Raw genomic sequence first — 25,903 nt, 5'->3', positions numbered from 1 at the left:
AATCACAACAGGACTTTTGGCTACTCTGCAACTCTTTTAAAAAGATAAGCTTTCACATGAATTTCTTTCAAGGGTGTATTTGTTTTCATTTTAGCCTAAGTCTAAGGTTTTAAATAAGGTTTTGCTAAAATTTAATCTCAGTATAGCACAAGTGCACTGGAAGCTACAAAAGATTCAACCTCTTGGCCCTAGAATATTCTCTTGCTTTGGCTTTCAACTCTAATGTTATTTTCTCTCGTTCTGTCTGTCTCCATCCTTCACCTTCCAGCCCCAGATCCTGACATCCTTGAACTTGACTATCATGCCCTGACTACTACAGCTGCTCCTCTACACAGGCAGCTACCAGCCTGCCAATTCTATTCTATGTCAAAGGACTGTTCTGAGGATCAAGCAAGATTAAGAGCTCAGCACAGGGCTGAGTACACTGCGGGTGCTTTAAAAAAAGATTATCCTCCTCACCCTCCCTTCAAGATTGTCCAATGCATGGCTGGCCTGTTTCCTGATCTACTTCTACACCTCCAACATTCTCTTTCTCACCACTTTTTGTACTTTATGTTATCACTAGTAACTTTGCTTTTGGATAGCATTCCATTATTTGCAAACAAAATCATCACTAGAATCACAGCAGCATTAAACAAAGATGGCCTTTTTCTAATGGCAAAGGCAGAGTCCCTTGTTCTTCCCTCATCTGGCTCAAAGACATTAGCACAGCCTCTTAACTCCAACATTGCTTAGTGAAGACTGACCCAGGCAGGAGAAAAAAGGAGAGGGGGCCAGGTAATTTCCTAATTCCTATCAATAAGTCTTATATAAAGAATAAATCAAATGGTTTCCACTTTTTTAAGTATACTCTCCAATTACCTCTGCAAAAACCTACCGAAAGAGATCTATGGGATTATGTTCCTCACACCCAAGTTCAAAAAATGGTGCAATAAATTCTCGCAACAAGGGAAGAATACTGTCAGATCGATCCTATTAAAAAAGGAGAGAAAGAGATGCATGTTAGATCACTAAAGTTAAATGGAGATTTAGTGTTTCAGGACAATTAAGTGCAAAAGAAGCCCATTGAAAGGGCTGGGGGCACAGCATAGTAAACTTCTGCCATTTTGTGGCCTCCAAATGCACTTCAAGCTCTTCCCAATCTGCCCAGGCTATCTTATTCCATGCACTCTACAGTCCGGTCACAATGCCTTTCTTACTGGTACTCCCCCACAATGCTCCAACCTCCAATCTCTGCCACTGATGTCTCCTGTATCTGGAATGCAACCTCTCTTCCTTTCTGCCACAAACACAGTACCCCCTACTGGTCTACAGCCCCCAAAAGGTCACCTGGTATCTGTTGTCTCTTCCTATGAACTATAAGCAACTAGAAGGCAGAAACTGTTTTGCTTTTGCATGCCTATGTGCCAGGAACATACCAGGCTTTTAATAAAATTCAAGCCAATTAACTGACATCATAACTTTAAAATTATCTACTATCAGTACTGGGTTAAAATCTGACCTATAATCTCTAAAGTTTTCAAAATTGACATTACCTTTGAGATAAGGAATTTGCACAAATGATAAAAAATTTCTGCATTATGAGGATGTTTTTCAAATGTACTAAGCCATACTGCACTGGCTTTGTCAGGCTGGTCCAATCTCAAATACAGAGCCACAAGGGTTTCCAACAACTGGCAGTTCACAGGACAGGATGCCAATAAAGACCTACAGAGTTCCACAGCAGACTCACACCTTTAAAACAAAGGATATCAGAATGAGGTGAAAAGGGCAACCTTCAAATGGAAGGTCAGTAGTTTACCAATTAAGTTACCTGTCAAGGAGCTGCAGCAGAACAATCAGATTTGTGTATAGGGGAAGGCAGACCTCAATTTTTTCAGCAACAGCAAGGCTTTCATCTGTACATGCTTGAATTGCATCTATCAAAAAAGGGCAACAAAACTCATCTTAAATTCAACTAAATTATAAGATTGAAACACCTAACATTTGCATCCACAGGAAAATTCAAAAAGTCTGACTATCACCTCCATTTTGTCATGACTTTTTTTTTTAACCCTTCTTAGTATCAATCCTAAAACAGAAGAGTGGCAAGGGCTATGCAATTTATTGGGATTAAGTGACTTGCCCAGGGTCATGCAGCTCAAGACTTTCTTTTGTTTCTCCACACTTCTAAACTCATGTCCTAAAGCCTGTATGATCCTGTCCTCTACTGAACATGTCATTGTCAACTCTCCAACATTTGTCTCCCCTTGCTTCCTACTTAACTGAAAAGACTAAAATCGTGCTATATGAACTCTTTCACAGTGATCTTCAACATGTTTTTGTTTTTTTGACTAAAGTCTCCAAAGAAGGTGATTTTCCTTTGTCCTCTAGTGTCCTTAGGGCCTCTGCCCCTTCTTCTCTTCCCTCTCTACTTCTCTCTTCAAACATTCTTAATTTCCTTGTCTTACTATTCCCCATCTCCTCACTATCTATACTACCTAAACCCCCGGGCAACCTGGTTTTTATATCTACTGTTCTGCAGTTGGCAGTCTCAAACATTACCAATGACTGACTTCAAATCCACTCCAAAGGATTTTTCTTTGGTCCTTCTCCCCACCCCACCCCACCTCTAAAGCAGAATCTGACACTGATGAACATCATTCCCTTACCCTCAGATTTTCTCTATTTTTTTTTTCCTTCTTTAATTCATTGACTCCTCCTTTTCCTACCCTCCATGCATGGATATATCCCAAAGTTCAAATGTGGGTCTCTATTTTCATTCTGACCACTAACATTTCCTTATAAAAAACATCATATGGCTTCATCTATGAGTTTTCTGGTGATGATTCCTAAAACAGCATGCTGAAAGGACCAACTTTTCACTTAAGTTTAAATCTTTTACTTCCAAATGCCTAAAGGTTATTTAAACTTGGGTGTCCCCTTACCACCTTAAATAATATACCCAAAGCCAAACTCAACATTTCCTTCCCATCAAATGAACTAGAATGTTCTATTTCTGCTACAAGGCCCCATTAATCACCAGTCTCAAAATCTTGACATCATCTTGGACTCCTCCCTCTCCATTCATCCACATCTTTTACCATCCCATCAACTCTTTTAATTCTACATCCAAACATCCTTCCTCTTCTTTTCCATAGATTTCTACCCTATCTTGTTGTAATTAATTTATAGCTGAATTTTCTACTTTAACAAACATTAAGGACCTTTTTTATTACATGCAGAGTTCTGTGGTCAAACACACAGTCCTTGTCTTCTTAGAGCTTATGATATAGTTCGGGGATAAAACATATACACAAGTTATTCAAATAAACTGAAAAAGGCATAAGATATGGAATCAAGTACTATTTGATGTCCTAACCCAGAAAGGCTGACTATGAATTTTAGGGATAGCTTCATGGAAAAAAAAATGGCATCTGGGATGTATCTATAAGAATGGGAAGTACTAAATGAATCTAACTACAATGCATTCTTTACATAAATACAAATAGACCTAAATTAATTGCTCTTGTTTATAAGCTATGCCAATATAATAAAAATAATATTATATGTAACTAAATTATCAGGTGCCACAATCAATCATAAAATTCCTCTGGGAGGACAAAACAAAATCCTCAAAAGAAATAAAGTAACAAAGTACAAAAAAATCTCAAACTATTCTATTAAGTAATAATAATCATCAAAACTATTTGGCATTGGTTAAAAAACAGACATATATGAGGGGAATAAATTTAGTTACACAACATAAGAAGAAAACAAACATAGTAGGTATGGTGTGTTTGATAAACCCAAATAATATAATTTTTGGGGTTAAAGATATGCTCTTTGACAAAACTACAAGGAAAATGGAAAATGGCTGAGCAGAAATTAGGTTTTGACCAACATCTCACACTGTAGAGCACAATAAGCTCCAAATGGATTCATGACTTAAGACGTAAAAAGTCCTTCATAAACATATTAGGAAGAAATACCTCTCACAACTATAGCTAGGAAAACAGTTAATGACCAGACAAAAGACAGAAAGAAAAAGAAATTTAAAAAGCATTTTGATTAGATAAAATGATTAAGTTTGTGCACAAATAAAATCTAGTTAAAATTAGAAGGGATCTGGGGAGGAGGGGAGAAATACAAAAGCAATCCAGAGCAAATTTAAACAATATACAAACAAAAGATGTCAATAAAATTTCGCTGGTTTTTTTTTTAATTAGAAGGGAAATATTAAGTTGGGGAAAGGGGGAATCTCCAGATATAATAAGTATCAAGATACATAATTGATTTAATTCTCTAAGAATAACAGCCATTTCCTAATAAATGGTCCAAGGAAATAAAAAGCCAGTTCAATAAAGAAATCCAAGCAATAACCAGTCAATGAAAAAAATGTTCCAAAATCATTGATAAATGAAAACCAAAACAACTCTGGTTCTAATCTCACACCTAACAGGTTGGCAAAAAAAAGTTTAATGTAATTTGGGGAAAGGCTAAAGAAGGGCAGACACAGGTTGTGGGGGGAGATGTTAACTGGCCCATCCCATTCTGGAAAACAATTTGGAACTATGTCCCAAAAGTCACTGACTTATGCATATGTGAGAATCAAAAGACATCACCAAGTAAAGTCATTTTGGTTTTCTTTGAGAACCACCAAAGAATAACCACCAATACCTAGCAATGGACTACTAATCATATACCTCAAAGAAAAAAATTATAGAACTGCTTATATGTAAGAAAAAAATTTTATAGCCGCCTTTTTTTTTTTTTTTGGTTAGAAAAGGGAGTGGGGCTCATCAACTAGGGAATTTCTGAACAAATTTTATTAATAGCGAGGATTTATGTAACACTTTAAAATTAACAAAATGTTTTACGAACATCCCATTTTATTCACACAAAATCCTGAAAGGAAGGTGCTATCATTATTCCCATTTTGAGGTACAGATAAAATGACTTGCCCAGGGTCATGAGGCTATTAAATGTGTGAAGCAAGATTTGAACTCACGTTTTCCTGGTACTATGTCCAGAGCTTAATTCACTGTACCACAAAGCTGCCTCAATTATAGTATGTCTACTATTGAAGAGGCTGAGACAGTTGGACCACTTGAGCTCAAGAATTCTGAGCTGCAGTGTGCTAAACTGACTGGGTATCCAGACTAAGTCTAGGATCAATACAGTAAGCCATTGGCAGGAGGGAGTCACCAGACAGCCTAAGGAAGGTGAAGTAGCCTAGGCTGGAAATGAAGCAGGTCAAAGCTCCCATGTTGATTAGCAGTGAGATCAGCCTGTGACTAGCAACTGCATTTCCATCAAGGTTAAGGCAGGGGAGATCCCATCCATCTGTCCCACTCTCAACCAAAAGAATAAATAAAAATGGAATTGTGTTATAAGAAATGAAAAAAAGGACAATTTCATAAAACTTGTATGGACTTATGCAAATAGAGCAGAAACCACCAATGCAATAAAGCAACCAAGATTTCAGAGAACAAATGATTAAGAATGTTACTACCTCCTGAAAGAGGCATTAAGGTTCAGAACAAGACAAGCATTTTAAAATAAATATGTGGATTTGATTTGCACCTATGATTATTTATTACAAGAGCTTTCTCCTGGGGGTTAATATGTTGGTAGGAAGGAGCTAGTAATAATGTTATCAGAAATAAGTTGGTCATTAAAATATTTAATGCAGAAAAGAGAACAAAAGGGAATTCAGAGAGAAATGAGGACAAACAGGATAGTTTAGAAAATAACACTGAATTTATTGTGTTTTCTTTTTTAAAAAGCAAGCAGCACAATTTCCAAAATAATCTTTTTCTGTTCTATGTTATATACATATAAACATTTAAATAAAGAACATATAAAATAAATGTTCTTCTTAAATTTAATTATTAAATAAAATTAGAAATTGGATAGGATTCTGAACAAGTAGTGATGGAAGGGAAGCTATAGCTTGACATAAGGAATATCATAAGAAAATAAGACAACCAATAAACATTTATTGGGTGCTTACTATATACCAGGTACTGTGTTAGGCACTGAGAAAAGGCAAAGAAATGTTAATTCAGGTTGAGAGATAATGAAATCTAGCATAGCTAAAGCCAAAGGTAGTACTTTGACCTAGAAGGTAGTACTGTTAGTGCAAAAACATACAGCTGATACTATTGTGAACAGTCTTGAATACAGGCTAAAGCTTTTGAACTTTATAACAAGCCACCAAAAGGTTTGGAATAAGAGATACATTAGGAAGGCTCATCTGGAAGCAGAATGAAGGGCAATTAAAATACAGAAAAAATAAGAGATGGGAACACCAGTCAATAGCCCACTGTAACAGTCCAGGATGAGTAGCAATGAAGGGTTTATATGTTGGTAACGGTGGAAAGAACTGATAAGAAATTGAGAAATGGAAATCACAGAGCCTAACAACAGAATGGATGGAGGGGAAGGGGGGAGCAATAAAAGATTCTAAATATGGGTTACAAAAAGAATAAATAAAGAATATACTGTCTCAAACCAATCTATGCTATTTTCACCATGCTGCTCCCTTAAAAAAAAGAAGTCTGTATACATTTTAATGGTCTCCACAACTAGCATGAACCAAGAGCTGCTGCTTCCTAGGGAAGGATCCAGATCCCTCCTTTTTTGGGAATGACCCCATATTAGGCCCAAATAGTCAAGGGTTCTCCTTCCCTTTCTCTATCTAACCTCCTGACCCTAAGCAGGATTCCTAGCTGCCTCTTTATAACCTCTTCTCCTGTGTTCATTCACTAAAGCCTTACTGGATTTTTGCATGTGTTTTTTTTTTAAGATCTCTGATCTCTCTGATGAGCTAAAAAGCACAAAGGTATTTTTCAAAGCCTTTTACCTTCTTTTTCTGGAGAGACATCACTGTGCTTGGAATGCAGAAAACAATCACTTGGCCTTAACAGATACGTAGATACCCAACCCATGAGGGTCAATGCACCATCAGGAGTCTCTCTGGTCTCCACACTTGGAAATGAAATTCACAGTGTCTTAAATGACTTATTGTTCTTGCACATAGTTCCTCAGCGGGCCACTGTGGAAGTCTCTAACTCTCCTCATCTTGTTAGCACTCACACCTCTATCTCTTTACTGTCTTTTCTCTTAATTTACACTTCTTCCCTGACCTTACCAACTCAAGCTTCCTTCTCTCCTCTGGTCTGTCTTGCTCCAACATTGACCCTACTGATTTTAATCCACATCCTCCTCAACCATATCTTTACATCATACAGTGCCTCGTTTAGTGATAGCTTAAAATTCAGTAAAGACGTACTGCTATACTCAAGAAATAGTAATTCAAAATAATTAAGAAACACTGCCTTTAATATCTCCTTACTAGTTAACTGAATGCTTCAAAAAGAGTAACCTGGTTAGCACCTCTTATCTACATTATTTGTATTCCCTGACTAGATTTTAATATGTGGCAACTTCTTCAATCACATCAAAAAAAGATTATTCTGGTTTCTTAAAATGGTGATTTCCTTTTCCAAGAATAAGCCACCCTATATATTTATTTCTTTATTCATCTCTATATCCATCCATCCTTTAAGGTTTATTTCCTCATGTAATGCATGATTAAATATAAAAAATATTTATACCTATTTTTACTAGTGTATTCAGATGAAATGCTGAATCACTGAAAGATTTGAAAGTAAATGCTCAATTTAAATAATGACAAGATTCAGCATTGGTGGTCATGTTTTGCTCTAAGTAATTTCAAAACTTGTACACACATACCTTCAAAAACAGCTACTAACATGTCATGGTCAGTCTTCACATCTTGAACTGTTTGCCATGGAATTAAAAATGGCTCTTTGTTAACAATCCTTGAAGGATTGGCATTAGATGGATCATAAAATTTCAGAGGGAGAACGTTGAATTCAATGAGATGTATGTATGCCAGCCAAGCCAAACATCGATCACTTGCTGAAAGGTGTTCTGCTATAATTCTCTCATTGGCCGATTTCAATGCATTCTATGTAAAATGAAAAATTAATCCAAAATATTTTTTTAAAGTAATGACGCTTACACTGGAACAAGATTCAAAAATTGGAGGGCAAAGAGGAACAAAACTGCCTCATTTCTCTGAGGAGTTATGTTTTTGACAAAAGAAATCAAAGATCTGATATGGAATATAATATCAATAGTCCAAGAAAAACATTTAACTGAAAAAAGAAGGAAGTACCATGGTGAAAACTCTCTCAGGAATATGTATTCAATTAAATGGAGCATTTTTTAAAAGCCAAATTTTCTTAAAAGAGATTTTACATTTGTTAAAGGCCACTAATGTTTAATAAATGAAAATTACATGCCATAATGAAATTATTCTGATATAAATTAAATTAAGATAATTTTCAGATTAAGTTGAAGCTTAATAAAGTGATTCAAGAAAAATGTGTAAATAGCGCCTCAATATTCAAAACTTGCTTCAATAAGTAAAATTAAGGTTTACCACTACTGTTTAGTAATATTTTTCTTAAGTCTTAAAATCTGGAACATCTGACATAAAAAAATGTAACGTTATAAAACTCTGCAACCTACATAATAAAAGTCTTCACCAAGCTGTTAGTGCCAGTGTTAGAAATTATTGCTCACCTGTAAGATGGCAAGGGCATTTTGGTATCTGCCTGTGAATAGGCTTAGCTGAACTCTAAAGAGAAGAGACTCCAAGAGCTGAAAAGACAGAAGATCTGACTCCTCATGCTTTGCTGCTTCCATAAGGAACTGAAGCATCCTCCCACATACATAATCCTTGCCATCAAAAGTGGTTTCCAAGTTCAAAAACTGTCAAGAAATGGTTTATACAATTACATTTTAAGTACAGAAATAAACCATCATTATAGTTGTTTTATTAAAAGAGTGACCTTACAGTAAACTAGCCAAACCCATCTAAGCCATCTTCCAAGAAGCCAATATATAATTATGCTGTACAATTTTATCTTTCCTTTTATCAAGGATAAAAGACTAAGTACTGGTAATTCCCAACAACACCGACTAAATACAATTATTAACAAAATGGGTTTCTTTCCTGAAATTCACTAATCAATTTTCTCTTTGCCAAACCTAAACTGCTATACATCTGAAGAGAATGACTTATCTCTGTGATTACTATAAACAGAAGATATCAGAGGTCACTTAACCTCTCATGAAAACAGTTTCACAGATTAGAAGTGGAACTTTTGAGATCCAGTTCAACCCCTTCAATTTTCCATTAAGGAAAGTGAAGCCAAAAAAAGGCAAAGTGAGATCATCTGATGATTGCTAAGGTCCCACCCCACCCAGCTCTAACATTTATGGTCCTAGGAATACATGGGAATTTATCTGTAGATTAAATCTGCAGATCAATTTATTTGATGAGCCTGATATTTATTTCCTATATATATATATATATATATATATCAATCATTGTAATTAAGGTAAAACTCTGTGCCAATACTTAAATATTTACTTACGGTCCACCAAATTTGGTAATTTGGAGCATATTCGACAGCCGTTTCACACATCTCCTGCACCTCTTCTTTAGTTCCTCTTTTGGAGAAGAGCCTGAGGTAATGGCACCAGATTTCAGAATTTTCTTTGTTGTTCTCCAGTGCTCGAGCCAGAACATTTAAAGCTGCATCCAAACACTCTGCAGAAGACCTGCGTATTGTTTGTTGTTAGTTTATATATACACACACAAGACTTAAAATTTTCTTGAAAAATAGCAAGATAGGATATATATGTACTCAGAAATGCCAATCTAATGAGGTTTTTTAATCTATTAATTTCTTATTTTGGAAAAATGGACTTCCTGTACTACATGTGCTAATGAGTTGTAGCTTATACTATATCTACAAGGGATTTCATATGAATTAGATATCAATGTTCCTAATGACAAAGTAGATTTGAACCAAGAAAAATGTATTTTGAATTTAAAACATTTCCTGCTATGGAACTGAACAACAAAGAGATTGCTTTTTAAATGAATGTTCAGTGGATATCTATCACAGGTAAAAACAACACAGTATTATAAAGCCACAAGTTTATCACCTTCAAACGTGCTTCAAGTCAATGTTCAGTAATGCCTTTTATGGGTTTACACTGGTCCAAGAAAAGTTAAACAACTCTCTCTCAAGGCCAACTACTGCCAACTCAATATATCAAAGCTTTCAATATAAAAGACCTTTTCAACGGTCAAGGACTTGCTATCTCCTGGAGAAGATAATTTTCTCTCTCTCATGATCCTATTCATAAAATAAAGTACAGTTTGGCCTTCACTCAGTGAGTCACATAAGAAAACATTGTAACTGATTCCTTCATCACTGGAACCACCCATAAGGACATTAAATTAGCACATAACTCAAAATGTATGATATACCATGAGGAAAACTCTTAGAAAATTTCTCTAACGTTTCAGTTAATACATATAACATTCAAAGCACAACAGCCAAGTAAGAAAAATCTAGCTAATATGACTACAATTTCTTTGAACACTTGCATCAGAAAAACTATATCATAAGAGAACATGCTACAAAATAAACATGTCTTTCAAATTTAATTCTAGATTCAGAAATATCCTTCAAATGTTTCATAGAATTGATCACTTTTATGTGACATGACTACAAAATAGCTAGCTTTTAAGATACTGTGATCACAATAAATCTAGGTCTTAAAATCTTTTTACTCTTAACTGTTCCTCCCCCACCCTCACCCCTTATGTTACTTTTATGAAGAAGGAGAGTATAAACTCAAATGCAATGAGAAGAAAGGAACAGAAGATGCAGAACCTTCATATGGAGGCCATTTCTTCTCTTTCTATCAGTGTTAAATTGTCATCACCCACTTATATAGTGGGAGCATTCTTTCTGGGCTTGCCAAACACAAAGAAGTTACTGAAAGCTTTCAGAAACTCAGTATATAACAATCCTATACACAGACCAAATGCCCTAGGTATGTGTTAGGACATTTTCAAATGAATACCATCTTTTGTTCAGTTCATCCATCATCACAAATTAGTCAACTGAAGTCTGCAAAAAATTTCACTATACAAATTATATTAAAGGTCTAGTTTTTAGCACAAATATCAAATAAAATAATGCTGCTCAAAATGTCCTCAAGTCGATTCACCAAAATTTGCATCCATTTATTTAAACACAAATTTTATGAAATGTCATAAAACCTTAATCTGGTCTCTCCTAAAATATTTAGTAAGAGGGGACCCCAAGTCAAAAGCTCTTGTTTTACCAGCATCTTTTCAATTTGATAGACTGTCATTTGACGTTTTAACCAGCAATTCTTCCATATAACATCAATGATTTTCCATTTCAACAACTTCCATGCTGAACAAAGCCATCTGGAGTTAATGCTCCAATATAATTTATTACTCATACTAAGCTCATGTACAGCTTAAGATCTAATCTTAAACCTTTTCTAACTGCTTTTAAACAATAAAGTGCTTGTGGCTTTGATGAGAAACAAAGACTCCTTTTAACACTAAAAAGGAAACCTGATTACTACAGGTGAAATAAACCTCAAACACATAAAAAATATAAATGTACAACAGATTTGCTTACACAAAGATAAGCTTGACTTACCCCTCATTCTGATTTAAGTACTTGTATGCAAGTTTGATCCAGAGCTGTACATCAGACGGGTTTTCAAGCACACTCGCTTCCAGGTTGGAAATGTCATCAGTCTCATTTGTAAAATATCTGACATCATCAGGCGTGACAACAGCATCCAAAACTGGAACACTGGCCTGGTGTTCAGGTGGGGAAGCTACAAGGCATAATATTCTTCAGTGAAAAACTCTTTAGTTCTTAGACATATAACCATACTAATGAACAGAAAACGGTTGCCTGAGGAAAGAAAATTTAATAACAATGATGAAGATGATAGCAGCTAACATTTACATAATACTTACCATGTGAGAGGCACTGTGCTAACTAAGCACTTTATAATTATTATCATTGCATCCTCAGAACCCAGAGAGGTAGGTATTGTGATTATCCCCATTTTATACATGGGGAAGCTGAGGCAAACAGAGGTAAAGTGAGTTGGCCAGGAACACACACTAGTTAAGCGTCTGGCCAAATTTACACTCAAGTCTTTGTCTCCTGGCCTGGCACTCTAGTCACTGGGCCACCAGCTGCCCCTTCTCATCTGCTGCATTCAATAACGAGTTTAGAGAGAGCATCTTGTACTCTCAACATTCAGAATTTATTGAAATACAGCCTACCTGTTAGCAGTTGAGTGATATGTTCATTGTATTCATTATAACTTTGCTTTAAAATAACATTTTAAAATACCACTAACTCCTCAGTTGGAGGGAGTCTCAAAGGGTCATAATGCCCAAACCCTGCCTGAAACATCAATCTGTTTTTTTACCACCAAATAAGCAATCAATCCTCATTTTAAGTCTCCTGGGTAAATAAATTCACTGCAAATAAAGCATACTATCACATTTTCAAATAGCTTTGATTAATAAAAAGCTCTTTAGTTACAAGCAATAAAAATCTACCTCTCAAATTAGTTCATTTCTTGAGGCCAAGCATTTTATGTCTGGTCAATCCAACAGCCTTTCAAATATGTGAAGATGCTCATCCAATCTCCCCTCCTCCAAAATCTTTTCTCTAAAGATCCCCAGGCCTATCAATTGATCATCCCTGGCATAATTTCCTCACCACCCTGACTGACTTCCTCTAAAAGTGCTCCAGCCTACCAATGTCCTTTCTAAAACTCTAAGCATAGATGTACCTTGGATCTAGTCTTACCAAGGAAGAACATAATGAAAGGGACTAGCATTACCCTTATTCTCAATAATGCACTTCTATTAAAGCAATTGAAGTTAACCTTTTGGGTTTTTTTTTTGGCACAATATTAAACTTCAAATGAAGTATATTTTAAGTATTTAAATAAGTCAGAGTTTTGAGAAATGTTAACAGAAATATACCTAAATAACATGGTACAATTAATAAATGTTTTTCTCATTTGAGTAATTTCTTAAATTCACATAAAGAAATGTAAATGAATCAAAAATTTCTTTAGAATCGAGATCATCTGCAAGTTCACAATAATCATTCCGATAAAGCAAATTATTATGTAGAGTTCTTATAACAACTTGAAACTGATTTTGTACATCTTAAACTGTTTTCTTACCATATTTAATAGGTCCTGTGGATTGTTCTTCATCACTGCTACTGTTACTACTATTATCTGAAATAGGTTTTCTCCAAAACTTTGGCCTCCATTTTCTTTTTTCCTTATAAGTTGTAAATGGTGGAGCTAAGACAAAAGAACATGGACTAGCTGAGACTGAATAATGCTAGAGAGACAAAGCAGTAAGCTATATAATGAAAATGTCAGTGGTTACATATATAAACATATATGTATCTATATAAAATATTCTATACATCATAATACCTTCTAAAGATTCACTACATAACATTACAAACTGCATTTTCCTTTAAGTTACCATAAAATAGTATATTTTAAGTACAACTTAAGGAAAAAGTACTTACTATGACCTTTACTTTCATTGATATTACTAACAAGAAGAACAGCCATCTGGTCCATTGACATTCGATCTTTGTTTACACCAAAAAGTTTTTCAATGTATTTTTCTGAAATTAGAACAATGCTATCTTCATAAATAGCGTATAGGATACAGGTGCATATTTGTATTATACTGTTTCATGAAGGAAAAGCCCAGGGGCACATTTCTCCACCCCTTCAAGTCTCCACAGACAAGAGAGTTGGGCAAATGTCACAAAAACTGAGATGATCAAAGTACACAGATCAAGGGACTACATAAGAGAGTTAAAATGAGAAATATGTGAGATGGTAAAAAGTTAGGAAGAAACAAAGAAAATGAAAAAAATCAAAGAAAATATAAGGGCAGGTTAAAAAAACCCCAGCAAACAAATAAAGATAATTACTCAAGAACAAAAGGAATTGTAAAATGTCAATTAGTAAAACTAGCATTCTATCTGAAGACAAAAGCTTATGCTATTTAAAAATTTCATAACAAATATCACACTATTCCACTCAATGAGAGCTAGAAAAATGTGAACTGAAAAGATGCTGTAGATGCAACAGATTAGCTATTCTAAAATCAAAGCCGAAGCATAATTAAGTGAAAATTTTAATAGAATTCAAAATAATCTAAAATCACATTATCTTGGTTAGTCTGACAATGTGCAATGTAACATAAAAAATAAGGTCATTCACCAAAATGAGGGTTCAAAATATTAAAAATGTTCTATTTTGAAATATTAATGCAGTTCTTAAGATTATGAGAGATTTAAAAGAAAACTTCCAACATAAAATATTTATTTTTATCATCTGTTCATACAACTTTAGAAATTAATTTTCTTAAAGAATTCCAAATTCTAAAAAAGATCCGCTGATTTTTTTTTTTAAATCTCATCATCAATTTGGAAATTTTATATTAAACTACAAATGTAAAATATATTTTAATAAAAAAACAAGAGTAGTTTAAAGTTTATATGTACTTATATCAATTTTATCTTCAGAGTAACCTTGTGATGCAGGTATTACAGGCATTACCATCATTTCACAGATCAGGAAACTGAGGCTTAGTAGTCACTCAGCTAGCAAGTCTATTCAAAAAGCTATGTTTTAAAAAATCTTAGTATTTACGAAACACCAATAATGAATAGCATGAAATTTAGGATCATAAATATAAAGCTGGAAAGAACTCTGGCAATCATCTAATCCAGTTCTCTCATTTTTTTAACAGGATGAGGAAACTGAGGTTAAGAAAAATAAAGACGACCTGCCATCCAAGACCACACAGGTATAAGTGTTAGAGGTAATACTGAATCCAGAACTTCCTAATGCCAAGTCTAGTACTTAGCCTGTGCTCTAACAACGATGAAAGGCATTAGGATGTTCTTTTCTTAGAAAAGCTAACTCCTCAGCCTCCTTGTCTTAAAAGAATTGAAACCACATGGATAGTTTCATTTTCACAAACTATCACCAGTTTTTCCATTTTAATCAAGCATCATCATTCTGTATGTTGAATATCTAAGGATAGTTTTCCATTCTCTTCCAGAAGACACTAAGTAAAATGAAAATTCATTAAAAAATTTTTTTATTAAAGTTGATAAAGATTAAATTTAAATTCTGCATCTTTCCAAGATTAAGGGGGCAATTTCCCCCCAAAAAATAATACAATTCCCAGCAAAGTAGAAAAGGAGGGAATTTGAAAAGGGTGGCCTGATTTTAAACCCTGATTCTAACACTCATTAGTTTAATGATCTCGGAAAAGTTATCTCCATCTCCCTGGGCTTCAAGCTCCTCCACAGTAAAAAATGAGAGATCTGAATGAGAAAATTGCCACTACCACCCCCTCCACAACCAGCTCTCTAGTTAAGACCCTAGGCTCAGAAGCTGCACACACCTTTGTGGTTGGTTTTGTTTTTTGTTTTTAAGGCAAAGGGTTTTTAAATCACAGGTTCTGAATAGTTTCTCTGGTCCGCATATGGCAGTCAAACAGCTGATTTGGAAGATTAGAACATGTCTAAGCTTTCACAGTAACACTAAGTGAGATCAAGTCCCCTGAGTCAGGTAATTTAGACATTTTAGCTGTGAAATGGATTCTAAATACAGAAAGGTTTAGGGTTTTCACAACATATCATGTATTAGGGTTTTCAGGGGTATCACTAAAAACATCTAATTTAGTCACCATCCACTTTCCAGGCAGAATGGCATACTAAAATTTAAAATAAACCTATCTAACTACTGCCACATCAATAAAGGGCATAGTGAAATGATTCCTATATGGGCTTAAAGAGTGCATTCGCTACATCCTGTGTTTGACAATTTTTTAAATAACAAAAAGAGGGGCTTTATATAAGTAACATTAAATTTCTTCCTATAGAGATTCAAATCCTTCCTAAACCAACTATTACTATTTTTAAGTAAGCTAACATTTTTAAATCAAGAAAACCTATTAAATTCATTTAAAGAAAAACAGGACTAGATGGAAAGTTAAGTTTTTAAATTTGTCAGTTTCAAATTTTCACTTAAGAAAATTGGGGACAGGGAGCTGGTAAAAACCTGTTGCAACTGTAATTTCTTCTTCTGTGCTTTTCTCAGAACAACCAATCAAAGATAAATTGTAAGACAAAATGTCCTGGAACAGCTGTTTCCGGGTAAAAGTGCAATCTTGCATGTGTTGCCTATAAGTAAAACAACAACAGAACAAAAGAGATAATTATGTATACAAAGTTAATTGACATGAAGACTATACCTTCAATTAAGCAAGAGGCTGATGATAACCAGAACTTACCATTGACAATCATCATCATTACAAGTACCCGTTAAATCAAAACGGCAGAAACACTGTTTCGGTTCAATCATATTACTGTATGATACTGAACTGAGGTAAAGTTTTTCCTTGGTTCGGAAAAAAGGACTAAATCTAGCAGAGAAAAAAAAATTGAGTTAAAAAGGCATCCCCAGCCAAATAATTTTATCTTTACTATTTTTAAAAAACATTTCACACCTTGTTGACAATAAAGATATGTTCAATGGATGTTTAAGTGACTTTGGAAAACATGCAGAATAAGTAGCTATGGTTTGCTACATTTATATTCAAAAGAATTAAAATCAGAAGGAAAAATCTGAACATCAAGCAGTCACAAGAAATTTTAATGGCTTTTCTAGAAGTTGTTTTAGCAGAGATTTCAAGACCTAAGAAATAACATTAAGTGTAACCCAGCATTCTCCTGCCAATTGAACAAGGAGGCAGACCACCACAACCATTATTTTTATTACATTACTGCCTGTAGTAGACATTAAGTGCAATTAATTTAGCATTTCAATTAATTTAGCATTTGATTTTTTACATTTAATATTTTGTGTGTGTAATCTAGTAGTTTGTTTTCTAACAGCATCATATGGTCCTAAAAATGATACATCTTCTTTAATGTTCACATTTATAAGACAACTTAAGTCTTTCAACTCTAGAATCTCTTCTAATAGTTTCTTTGATGAATGTAAGTTCCTTGACACAACTTTGTTTCTCTAAGTCTTTGCATTCCCTGGTGAATAGATAGTGCTTAATAAAGGAATGCTAATTTATTTTCCTCTTTAATCTTTATATTAGATTTGTCTAGCTCTCAGCAGAAAATATTCAATCCTGTTGCTGTTTTATTATCTTTTTACATTATCTCATATTATTTGTGGGGTAAGTTTAGATCAATTTCTTTTATCAATTACCATTATAAATTTAAAATAATAATAATAAACATCAAATTTAAATGATGTCTTGTTTAGATTTGCTCAACAGCCCCCCCCCCTTTTTTTCCATTCATTGTCACAAGAGATGGCTTTCTTGAACCCAAAGAGAAAGATATACTGGAAAATATAGGTGATATATAACCTAAAATAGGAGAAAAACTACTTTAAAAGAAAAAAATATACAATGTTTGAAGGAGATATAGTACATGGAGAAAAGTATGAGGCAAAACAAGGAAGGTAAAAAGCGTTGGGGACCTGATTGAATGCCAAATGTATTTGGCAAAGAGACATTGAAGGATTTTAAACACAGGAGTTATAAAAAAGAGATCTATGCATAAGAAAGTTTAATATGGAAAGCAATGTGAAGTATTTTTAAAAAGGGAAGAGGATAGAGGATGATTAGACTTGACAAAACACTGAAATCGTCCAGCTAAATAAGTGCTAGTGACAGCCAGAAACAAATCTTTTTTAAAAACATGTCAATGGATAAACAAACAATACTGCTAGAAATCTTTCCCAAGACAGATGTGCAATTGATCTCTATTCTTTTACACAAAAGAAAGGAAAGGTCTGGGTTCAAATCCCGTAAACATCTACTCTATATTATCTGAGTGGCCTTGGGCAAGTTACCTAACCCTCCTCAGGTCTCAGTTTCATCATCTATAAAATAAGGGAAAAGGACAAGGTAGAGTCTAAGAGCCCATTGGGCTCTAATATCTGGTCTGTTCTAATATCTGAAACCTTTCAATAATACCTTACCCTTAAGATTACCAGGTACAGAACCTACAATATAGTCAAGAACTTTTAAGGATTGATAGCACAACCTTTTTTGGCAGTTGGCCCCATGGTTAAAAAGAGAAAAATCAAATCCAAAAAATCTCATAAGCTTTTTAAAAATAAACACCACCAATTGATAGCTTTTCTGATTACCCCCTCCCTACCCTCCACCCCCATCTCTCACATCCTCTCATCCTCTTTCCTCACTCCACAGTGTTAAAGAATTGAAAGCAATTTCATATCCAGAGATTTCATTCTGTTTTTTATGATCCAGGAGTTAACTTAATTCTCTGAGAATGAAAGTCTATTTTTATAAATGCACTTATTTTCAGCAAATACCAACATTGTCAATGACAGCAGAAAAACACCACTGAATTCTCTTACCTGTAGGACTTAAAAACAAGAAGAGGGCTATGATATGGTCCAAATGGAAATGGTTTCCCTTCTGTTTGTTTGTTCTGTGATGCAACAATATCCACATCCACAGAAATTTCCTAAGAAACAAAACAAACATGTTACTAAGGCCAAAAACATTTTAGAAAGCAAAATTTAGCTTTCAAAAATAAACTGTAACCTACTTGACCACGTAAAAACTTTTCTGAAATGGCAGTACTTTTTGAAATCAGCTCCTTCAGGCTATCTTCATTAGCATGCAATCTTTTTAATTCGTCAATATTTAAACCAAGAAAGAGTTCAGGTTTCTCCACAGTGCTTTTACTGGGTTTGTTTATGCATTCCTTATTAGGTGTATCTGTGTGCTTAAGGTTAGGTTTGGTGAAAGCATTGGATTCCCGGAATGATCTCCTTCGTTCTCTGCTTGAAGTAGACAGAATTTCATCATCAACATCATTTTCTTCACTGTCTAGAGTCAGTTTGTCTTGTGTTAGATCATGAAGGGAAGGCTGAGGTAAAGAAAATTCAGGTTCTTCTTCCAAAATAGGGGTTGCATTTGATTGTTCTTTTGTTTTAAGGGCACGGGCTTCTTTTAGTTTTTGAATCTTTAGAGCATACTCATACTCTAGCTGCTGTAATCTTTTTTTTTCCAAAGCAATCATTTCTGCTGAATGCTTTTTCGGGCTGGATGCAGGGGAGCTGTCTAGTTTTATCATTTTGTTTGGCTGGAAAAAGAAAGCATTCATGTTTACATTTTCTGTATCTCAAAGACATTAAAAAATGGTCACCACCTACCTTTAGTCAGTCATTTCACTCAAGTCTAAAAAACAGTTTTTGTTATTAAATTCTGAATCCTCTAAGAGGTATATACAATCACAAATCCATTCAGATTAACTTGTTCTCTCTCTTGCTAATAATAGTAGCTACATTTATCAAGTACATTTAAGTTTACAAATCACTTTACATATTAATTCATTATCCTCACAATCAATACTGGTGATAGAAATTATGATCATCCCTATTTTCCAAATAAAGAAATTGAGGAAGATACAAGTTAAATGACTAGTCCTAGGTCACACAGTCAGTATTTGGAGACAATGACTCCTAATTGCCTTTAGAACTTTTATTCAAACAATAAGCAAATTATAATAAACCTCCCCCCATGAAAAGACAGCGTTTTCTTTTTTTCCAAAAGAAGGTAGCATTTATGAAAGCAACTTACTCCAAAGTAATCTTGCTCCAATTTACGTTTTCCTATTTCTTTACTAGCCACTGCTTTTGCTCGAGCAAGTTCTTCTCCATATTTGAGTGCCAGTGCTTTCTTAACTGTAACTCGCTGCTGAACTCTGTGAATCTGCAAGTATAAGAAAAGTTCTAACAACCTATTACAGAGATATGTACCTTTGAAGAAATATCCTCTTCAAGAAACTTAAAAAGTTCATTATAAATGAAATTTTTGTATGTAATGAAAATGCAATGTATGGATTGAATATACTTAGTGGGAATTTTGTTTTCTCTTTAAAGTGAAGACAAGTAAATTCTCTATGAATTTACAGAGGTCAGGTTGTATACAGGCATGAAAGGTCTCTGGACCTGGTAAGAAGCAACGTGTTTTGCTGAATGAAGGCAAAAAGCAAATGTGAAATTATAGGTGTTTTAAGCCCAAAATGTAGTATTACTTGTTCCTGAAGCTTTTTCAAAAACATCCTGTTAACATTAAGGATTTTTTCTGTTGCTTGAAGCTGTTCTGTAAGTTTCACAATTTTTGTTTCAGCATTCCTAACAGATTCCCTCTTCTTAGCCTCTTGCTGCAAGAGATTCTTTAACACAGACTCATCTTTCATCAGGAGAAGTCTAATTGAGAAAGAAGACAAAACACAAAATCATGAGAAGAAAAAAGACTGGTTAGCCACCGGCATTTAAAAAAAGAGAGATTTCACAGATTCATATTTAACATAAAAAAGGTTAAACCTACAAAGAAGAGCCTTTCTGAGTTAACCTTCAAAGGAAAAATTGTGCAAACAACTAAGATAAATGCAAATTAAAACAATTTTACCTAACAACCATTCCACTGACAAAGTTGACAAAAAAATGACAATGACAATGACTGGAGAAGCTATATGTCAGACCACCACTGGTGGGCTGTGGAGTGATGCTATGAAATCCAGAAAGTCACTAAACCATGCATACCCTTTGCCTCAGCAATACCATTACAAGTAAGATACTAAGATACTACCCCTACTGCTTTTCTCCACCCCCACAAAAGGGATCAAAGACAGAGGCAATACCTCCATATGTACAGAAGTTATTTAGAGCAGCACTTTTTGTCATAGCAAATAACTAGAAAAAGTTAGATATTAAACTAATCGGGGTTAACATATGGAATGGAATTATTATCATACCATAAGAAATTACAAAAGTGATGGATTCAGAAAAACTTGAGCTAACATATCTTTTAAGCTAAACAACTGAGAGTAATCACATGGTCAAAGAAAACAAATTTGACACTGATAACTAAGATCAATACAGTGATCATCCACATCCAAAATAATAATGTCTAAATAAATGTTTATTGGATTGAGATGGATGTTTGGTAATGATTTTCTAGTTCATAATTTTTTAAGTTTAAAACCTACTTCAAAAATAGAGATAAAGAATATTTGTAGCACACCCAAAACATGCTAATAAAAATTTAAAAGGATAGGAATGTTATCAACTATATTTAGCTAGTTATTATAACTATCTAATTTAATTTACGCAAAAACGACAGATATTTGTAACCTACAAATTACTTTGGCACCTTTAAATCTATATACATATTATCACTTCTACCTTAGGCTAATTGCTGGTTATAAACATCACAAATTATCCTAAGAAACCAAACATTGGGAGTACTCAATTCTGAGAAAACATACTGAACATAGATCTAAAATACAGTCATCTCTTGCTATGTTGCGGTTCACTTATCACAGCTTCATTGTATCATGGATTTTGGGGTTTTTTTAAATCTAATTTTGTATTGCAGAGTTTTCACTATATTGTGGGATTTTGCAAATGAATATCATACTGTAGCAATGGAAATGAAGTACACCACTACCACTTACACAAGTTTGCCAACGTGAGATTGTACACTATTGGCTAATGGAATGAAAGATGACCAACCACAGCGTGGTGTTCTGTATCCTTGGTGCTGATTGGCTCAGTGACCATAGCATCAGTCTATTTACTCTCCCGCTACACTTTGCCTATTTTCACCTATCACAAGGGTCTCTGGAATATAACTCACTTGATAGGTGAGGGAGAGATCACTGTATATGCAATGCTAAAACTTTAGTGTTTCAGTTAAAGGGAAAACTTCCATTCTGCTAATTTTAATACACAATACTACTTGCAATATTAAATACTACAAGTGGAAAACATGTTTCATTGTAATTACAAAAATTCTGAAATTGCCTACACAATTAGAAATGCTATTATCTCCTTAATAATTAATTTTAAGTGTCTGTATTTTAAAGAACTGAGCAATTTAACTATTGTTATGATCTTTTTAACTTTGGTGACTGAAGTTATTAATCTCATCATTTTAAAGTATTAATTTCAAATATATTTTTGATATCCAATTACTGAAACAGGCTAGAAAATGGCTTGTACTTTCTCACTGGAGTCTCTTGAACCAATGTCACAAATGGTACAAACCCAACCAAGAGCAGCCAAGGAAGAAAAATTATAGCTCTTATTCAGTGATGGGCAACTTTTTGAGCTTGTTATCTCAAAATTTGCCAAAAAAACAAGCATAACTCACTCAGGTGGTATGTCGCTTCGAGAAAAAAAAAACATAATTTCATGATATTTATAGTTTAAATAACAAAAATATATAATTGTAATATATAACTATTTAATAAACCAAAATAGGTAAATTAATATAGGTAGAATTGTCATCTATAGTGTATAGAGTGTCTACACTACACTACAGCAAATGTTTCATCCTCGGCATGTGGCCCTATACTTCTCTGTATGCAACCACATGTGGTCGTGTGTCATTGAAAATGGCTATGCATATGCATGTCATAGGTTTGCCATCACAGTCTTAACTCTTAATGACAAGTACATAAAGTTATCGCTTTATATATATGAAGTTGACCATTCCACAAATCTCTACATAGAGATTTTTACATAATGGTCACTTTTGGACCTAAGAAGGGAGAAAGGGGGCAGTATACCATGTGGAAGGAGAAGGCTGAAAGAAAATTCAAGGACAAGTGGGGACAAGAAACATAGAAGTAAGACCAGAAGAAAACTCAGGAGATGTAGATAGACACACTGTACTCAAGCAAACAGAAAACAGGCATGCAAGGGCCAGATGTGTACAAATGAGTAAAGCAAGAGAAAGGTCTAGCCTCTCAGCCCCCAAGGCCCCCAATCTAGCACCAGCAAAGGTGTCACCTCCATTCTGCTTTCAGGCGGAGGGGTTTTCTTAAGGTTGTTTGTTTTGTTTTGAGGGGCAGGAAGTGACATGCCTCACTCAAAAGTGCCAAAACCAAGGCAAAAGCACAGAAAAAGCACAGTACTTTACAATAAACAATGCAGGTTTTTTAAAATATGCATTTCTTTCAGAATTCTTTAAGTAAAGTCAAATTTACACAAAATTACCCCCCAAAAATTACAAACTAGCTATTAGTTTATTTCAGAATTTGATGTTAAACAATACAAAATTAAATGAAGTGCCTAACATTTCTAAAGAAAAATATGCCACATTTCTATATCTGAACAAGTGTTACCCTTCAAAATAATTACCTTCTCCTTCAAGTAATAATTTTTTAATTCTCTGGAAGTTGCCTTAACTTCCACATCTACATAAAAAAGTCTTTGCCACAATTACTGACTAAAAATTATTACCCAAAATGGTCCACTCACTTGATTAAGGGACTTGTTCCTTAAAAAGTTCTAGCCATTTCCAAAAACCAAACAAAGATATGCAAAGATCAGGGCCAGAGGTAATTACTACTTATTTACTCTTTGGAGTTGAGTTCCAAAGGAAATCCAAAGTGGGAACATCACATAATCATGAACAGTAACTACTTTTAAAGAGATATCTCTCATTTCCATGAATCATTTCTAGTGTATTTGTTATTTTTAATTATATTACTTGCCTTATGCCTTGTAGTAATTCTTTCAATTAAATCCAAATTTATGATAAAAGATGTCAATCATTTTAGATTTCACCATATTATCAATAAGAAAGGTACAGTGTTGTAAAGTGGATGAAGAGCTGGCCAGGAAAAAGGAAGGCCTGGTTTGAGTCCTACCTCTAACATAAGCTAGCAATGTAATAGTCAGCAAATCATCTAATTTCTTAGTGCCTTAGGCAACTCTCTAAAACTAAATTTAGAGCAAAGTGCTAATCTGCATTGGTAGAAGGATTTTCCTTATGCTGATGAAATCATAAGCTCTTGTTAAAAAAATCCCCTGATAAAAAATGTTTCCTCTTCTTGTGAAACAGAATACCAATTCAATCAACCACAAAAACTATGCCCCAATTATTCCTATTATTGGTTGAGATAATAAAAGACTTACTTGTGTTTCTTAAGTTTCGCTTCTGCATCTGTCACCTGCTTAGTAACCATTGCTATTCTACCAACTCCATCAATTTCACCATCAGAGTTAGCAGGAGATGATGAGCTTGTCTTCAGCTGATCTGATTTTATTAAACGCTGTTTCTCTCGACTAAGAGCAAAGTAAAAAATAGAAGGGCAAAATTATTACTCTAATAATCAAAAATAGAAGGTGGGAGAAATATGGAATAAATAAAATATTTAAAACAATGTAAATTTGTAAAAACTGAGTATATGTGCTAAATGATAAACTAAGAACATTATTAATAAAAAAACAAATGCTGATTTGAATAACCTGAGGGAGCCTTCTTAAAGTTTCCTGAGAAACAATCAATCAACCAGCATTTATCAAGCATTTATGTAGCATGCACTATCAGTTGCTGGAGAATTCAAACTATTACTCATTCCTACTTTTTTTGGTTCTATTTTCTGGTGTTTCTGATGTGGTAAAAACATTCATTCCTATATATGATTATCTGGCTCCCCCTCCTGGGTAATGGGTATAAGTAACATTTAACCTCCTCTGGAAAAGAAAAATCTTTGTCAATAATGTCCATACTTAGTGTTTAAAGTTATTTTCTAAATAGCCAAAACTTTAGGAAATTAACTGCATAACAATGCTACTCACCTGGCAATCTCCTCTTTTAATAATCTATATTCAATCTTCTTATCTTCTGGTAAAGCTTCAGGTGTTCTCATAGGGTCATTTTCCTTTTCTGATTTGGGTGGGGCTTTTGGTTTTGAAGCCTAAGAGAAACAATTTAAAACCAAGCAGAATATATTCTCAATAAACACAATAGGAACAGATGCAATAAATGCAAGTTGGCAAATTTTTGTAACTAAAACTTTCTTAGCAGAGTAACATATTTTCTAAGTGGCACTATATTAGGGAAACAGTAAGGCAACTTATTATTTTTGAGAATGTAATCAACTATAAGATCCTAACCTCTGTGTATTTCCTTTAATAATTTCTAACAGTGCAAATACTTATATCTCTAAGTTTTAATCCCTTAAAAAAATATCTTGAGAATTAAGTCATTTAATTCACAGGGAAAAAATATTCTTGTCTTTTATTTAAAGTGCCAAAAAGATCATCTTCTCTTCTTCCTTCTATGGTCCCCCTTACCTCTGCAGTCCTTCTTGCTTCTTTAATCATGGATTCTAATCCTCCAAAGACACTATTTGTTGAATTGGAGGGTTCCCCATCAGATTCACTATCATCAGAATCATTTAATGTTACCACCACTGATTTGTGTTTAGGAAGCTGTAAATATAATACATTTGTTATTGGTAAAAGATGTCTCTTTTCTAAAGGATAGAATAACAGAAAAGCTAGAGGTCACACAGCCCAAACTCATATTTGAAGCATAAATCTCTTTTATAATATTCCTTATAGTAATCTAGCCTCAACTCTAAGACTTTCAGGGATAGGGAACTTCAGAATTTCATAAGGCTATCCATTCCATTTTGGAGTAGTTCCTCATTGTTAAGAAGTTTCCTTATTTCAAGATGAACTCTACTACCCTCTTATTACTACCTACTCGCTCTTTAGGCTCAAAGTGAGGAATATAATTTTTGTTTGTTTTTTTCAAAACCCTTACCTTCTGTCTTAGTATCAACTCTTAGACAAAAGAGCAACAAGAACTAGAAGTGTATGAGGACACATTTGAACTCAGGTCCTCCAGACTCCAGGCCTAACACTCGTATCCACTGTGTTACTTAGCTGCCCCGGGGTATGTAGTTTTAAATTAATCCTATTCCAAACTGTCCTGGTTCTATTTCCTAGGAAATTCCACATTCAATTGTGGATTTATCCATCTCTTATAATAAATGTATTCTTTATTACCAAAAAATTACTAACTCATTTTAAG

The 25,903-nt window shown here is 34.2% G+C and overlaps 1 protein-coding gene across 1 annotated transcript in view; it reads right to left on the bottom strand.

The window, feature by feature from the left end:
• Nucleotides 1-25,903, bottom strand: part of ZFC3H1 (zinc finger C3H1-type containing) — a 100,980-nt gene that overhangs the window by 8,578 nt on the left and 66,499 nt on the right. The window contains exons 11-28 of the mRNA XM_044679194.1: nt 25,159-25,296; nt 24,661-24,779; nt 23,995-24,144; nt 20,100-20,274; nt 19,643-19,774; nt 18,606-19,145; nt 18,412-18,521; nt 16,298-16,429; nt 16,066-16,187; nt 13,503-13,604; nt 13,141-13,266; nt 11,577-11,760; nt 9,456-9,546; nt 8,599-8,787; nt 7,741-7,978; nt 1,814-1,919; nt 1,536-1,734; nt 878-972 (exon numbers count right to left, since the gene is read on the bottom strand). Coding sequence (XP_044535129.1) covers nt 878-972; nt 1,536-1,734; nt 1,814-1,919; nt 7,741-7,978; nt 8,599-8,787; nt 9,456-9,546; nt 11,577-11,760; nt 13,141-13,266; nt 13,503-13,604; nt 16,066-16,187; nt 16,298-16,429; nt 18,412-18,521; nt 18,606-19,145; nt 19,643-19,774; nt 20,100-20,274; nt 23,995-24,144; nt 24,661-24,779; nt 25,159-25,296 — 2,948 coding nt within the window. The remainder of the gene's footprint in view (nt 1-877; nt 973-1,535; nt 1,735-1,813; nt 1,920-7,740; nt 7,979-8,598; nt 8,788-9,455; nt 9,547-11,576; nt 11,761-13,140; nt 13,267-13,502; nt 13,605-16,065; nt 16,188-16,297; nt 16,430-18,411; nt 18,522-18,605; nt 19,146-19,642; nt 19,775-20,099; nt 20,275-23,994; nt 24,145-24,660; nt 24,780-25,158; nt 25,297-25,903) is intronic.

The sequence above is a fragment of the Gracilinanus agilis genome, chromosome 5, assembly GCF_016433145.1.
Source record: "Gracilinanus agilis isolate LMUSP501 chromosome 5, AgileGrace, whole genome shotgun sequence".
NCBI lineage: Eukaryota > Metazoa > Chordata > Mammalia > Didelphimorphia > Didelphidae > Gracilinanus > Gracilinanus agilis.
This window is presented reverse-complemented; position numbering and strand designations above follow the sequence as displayed.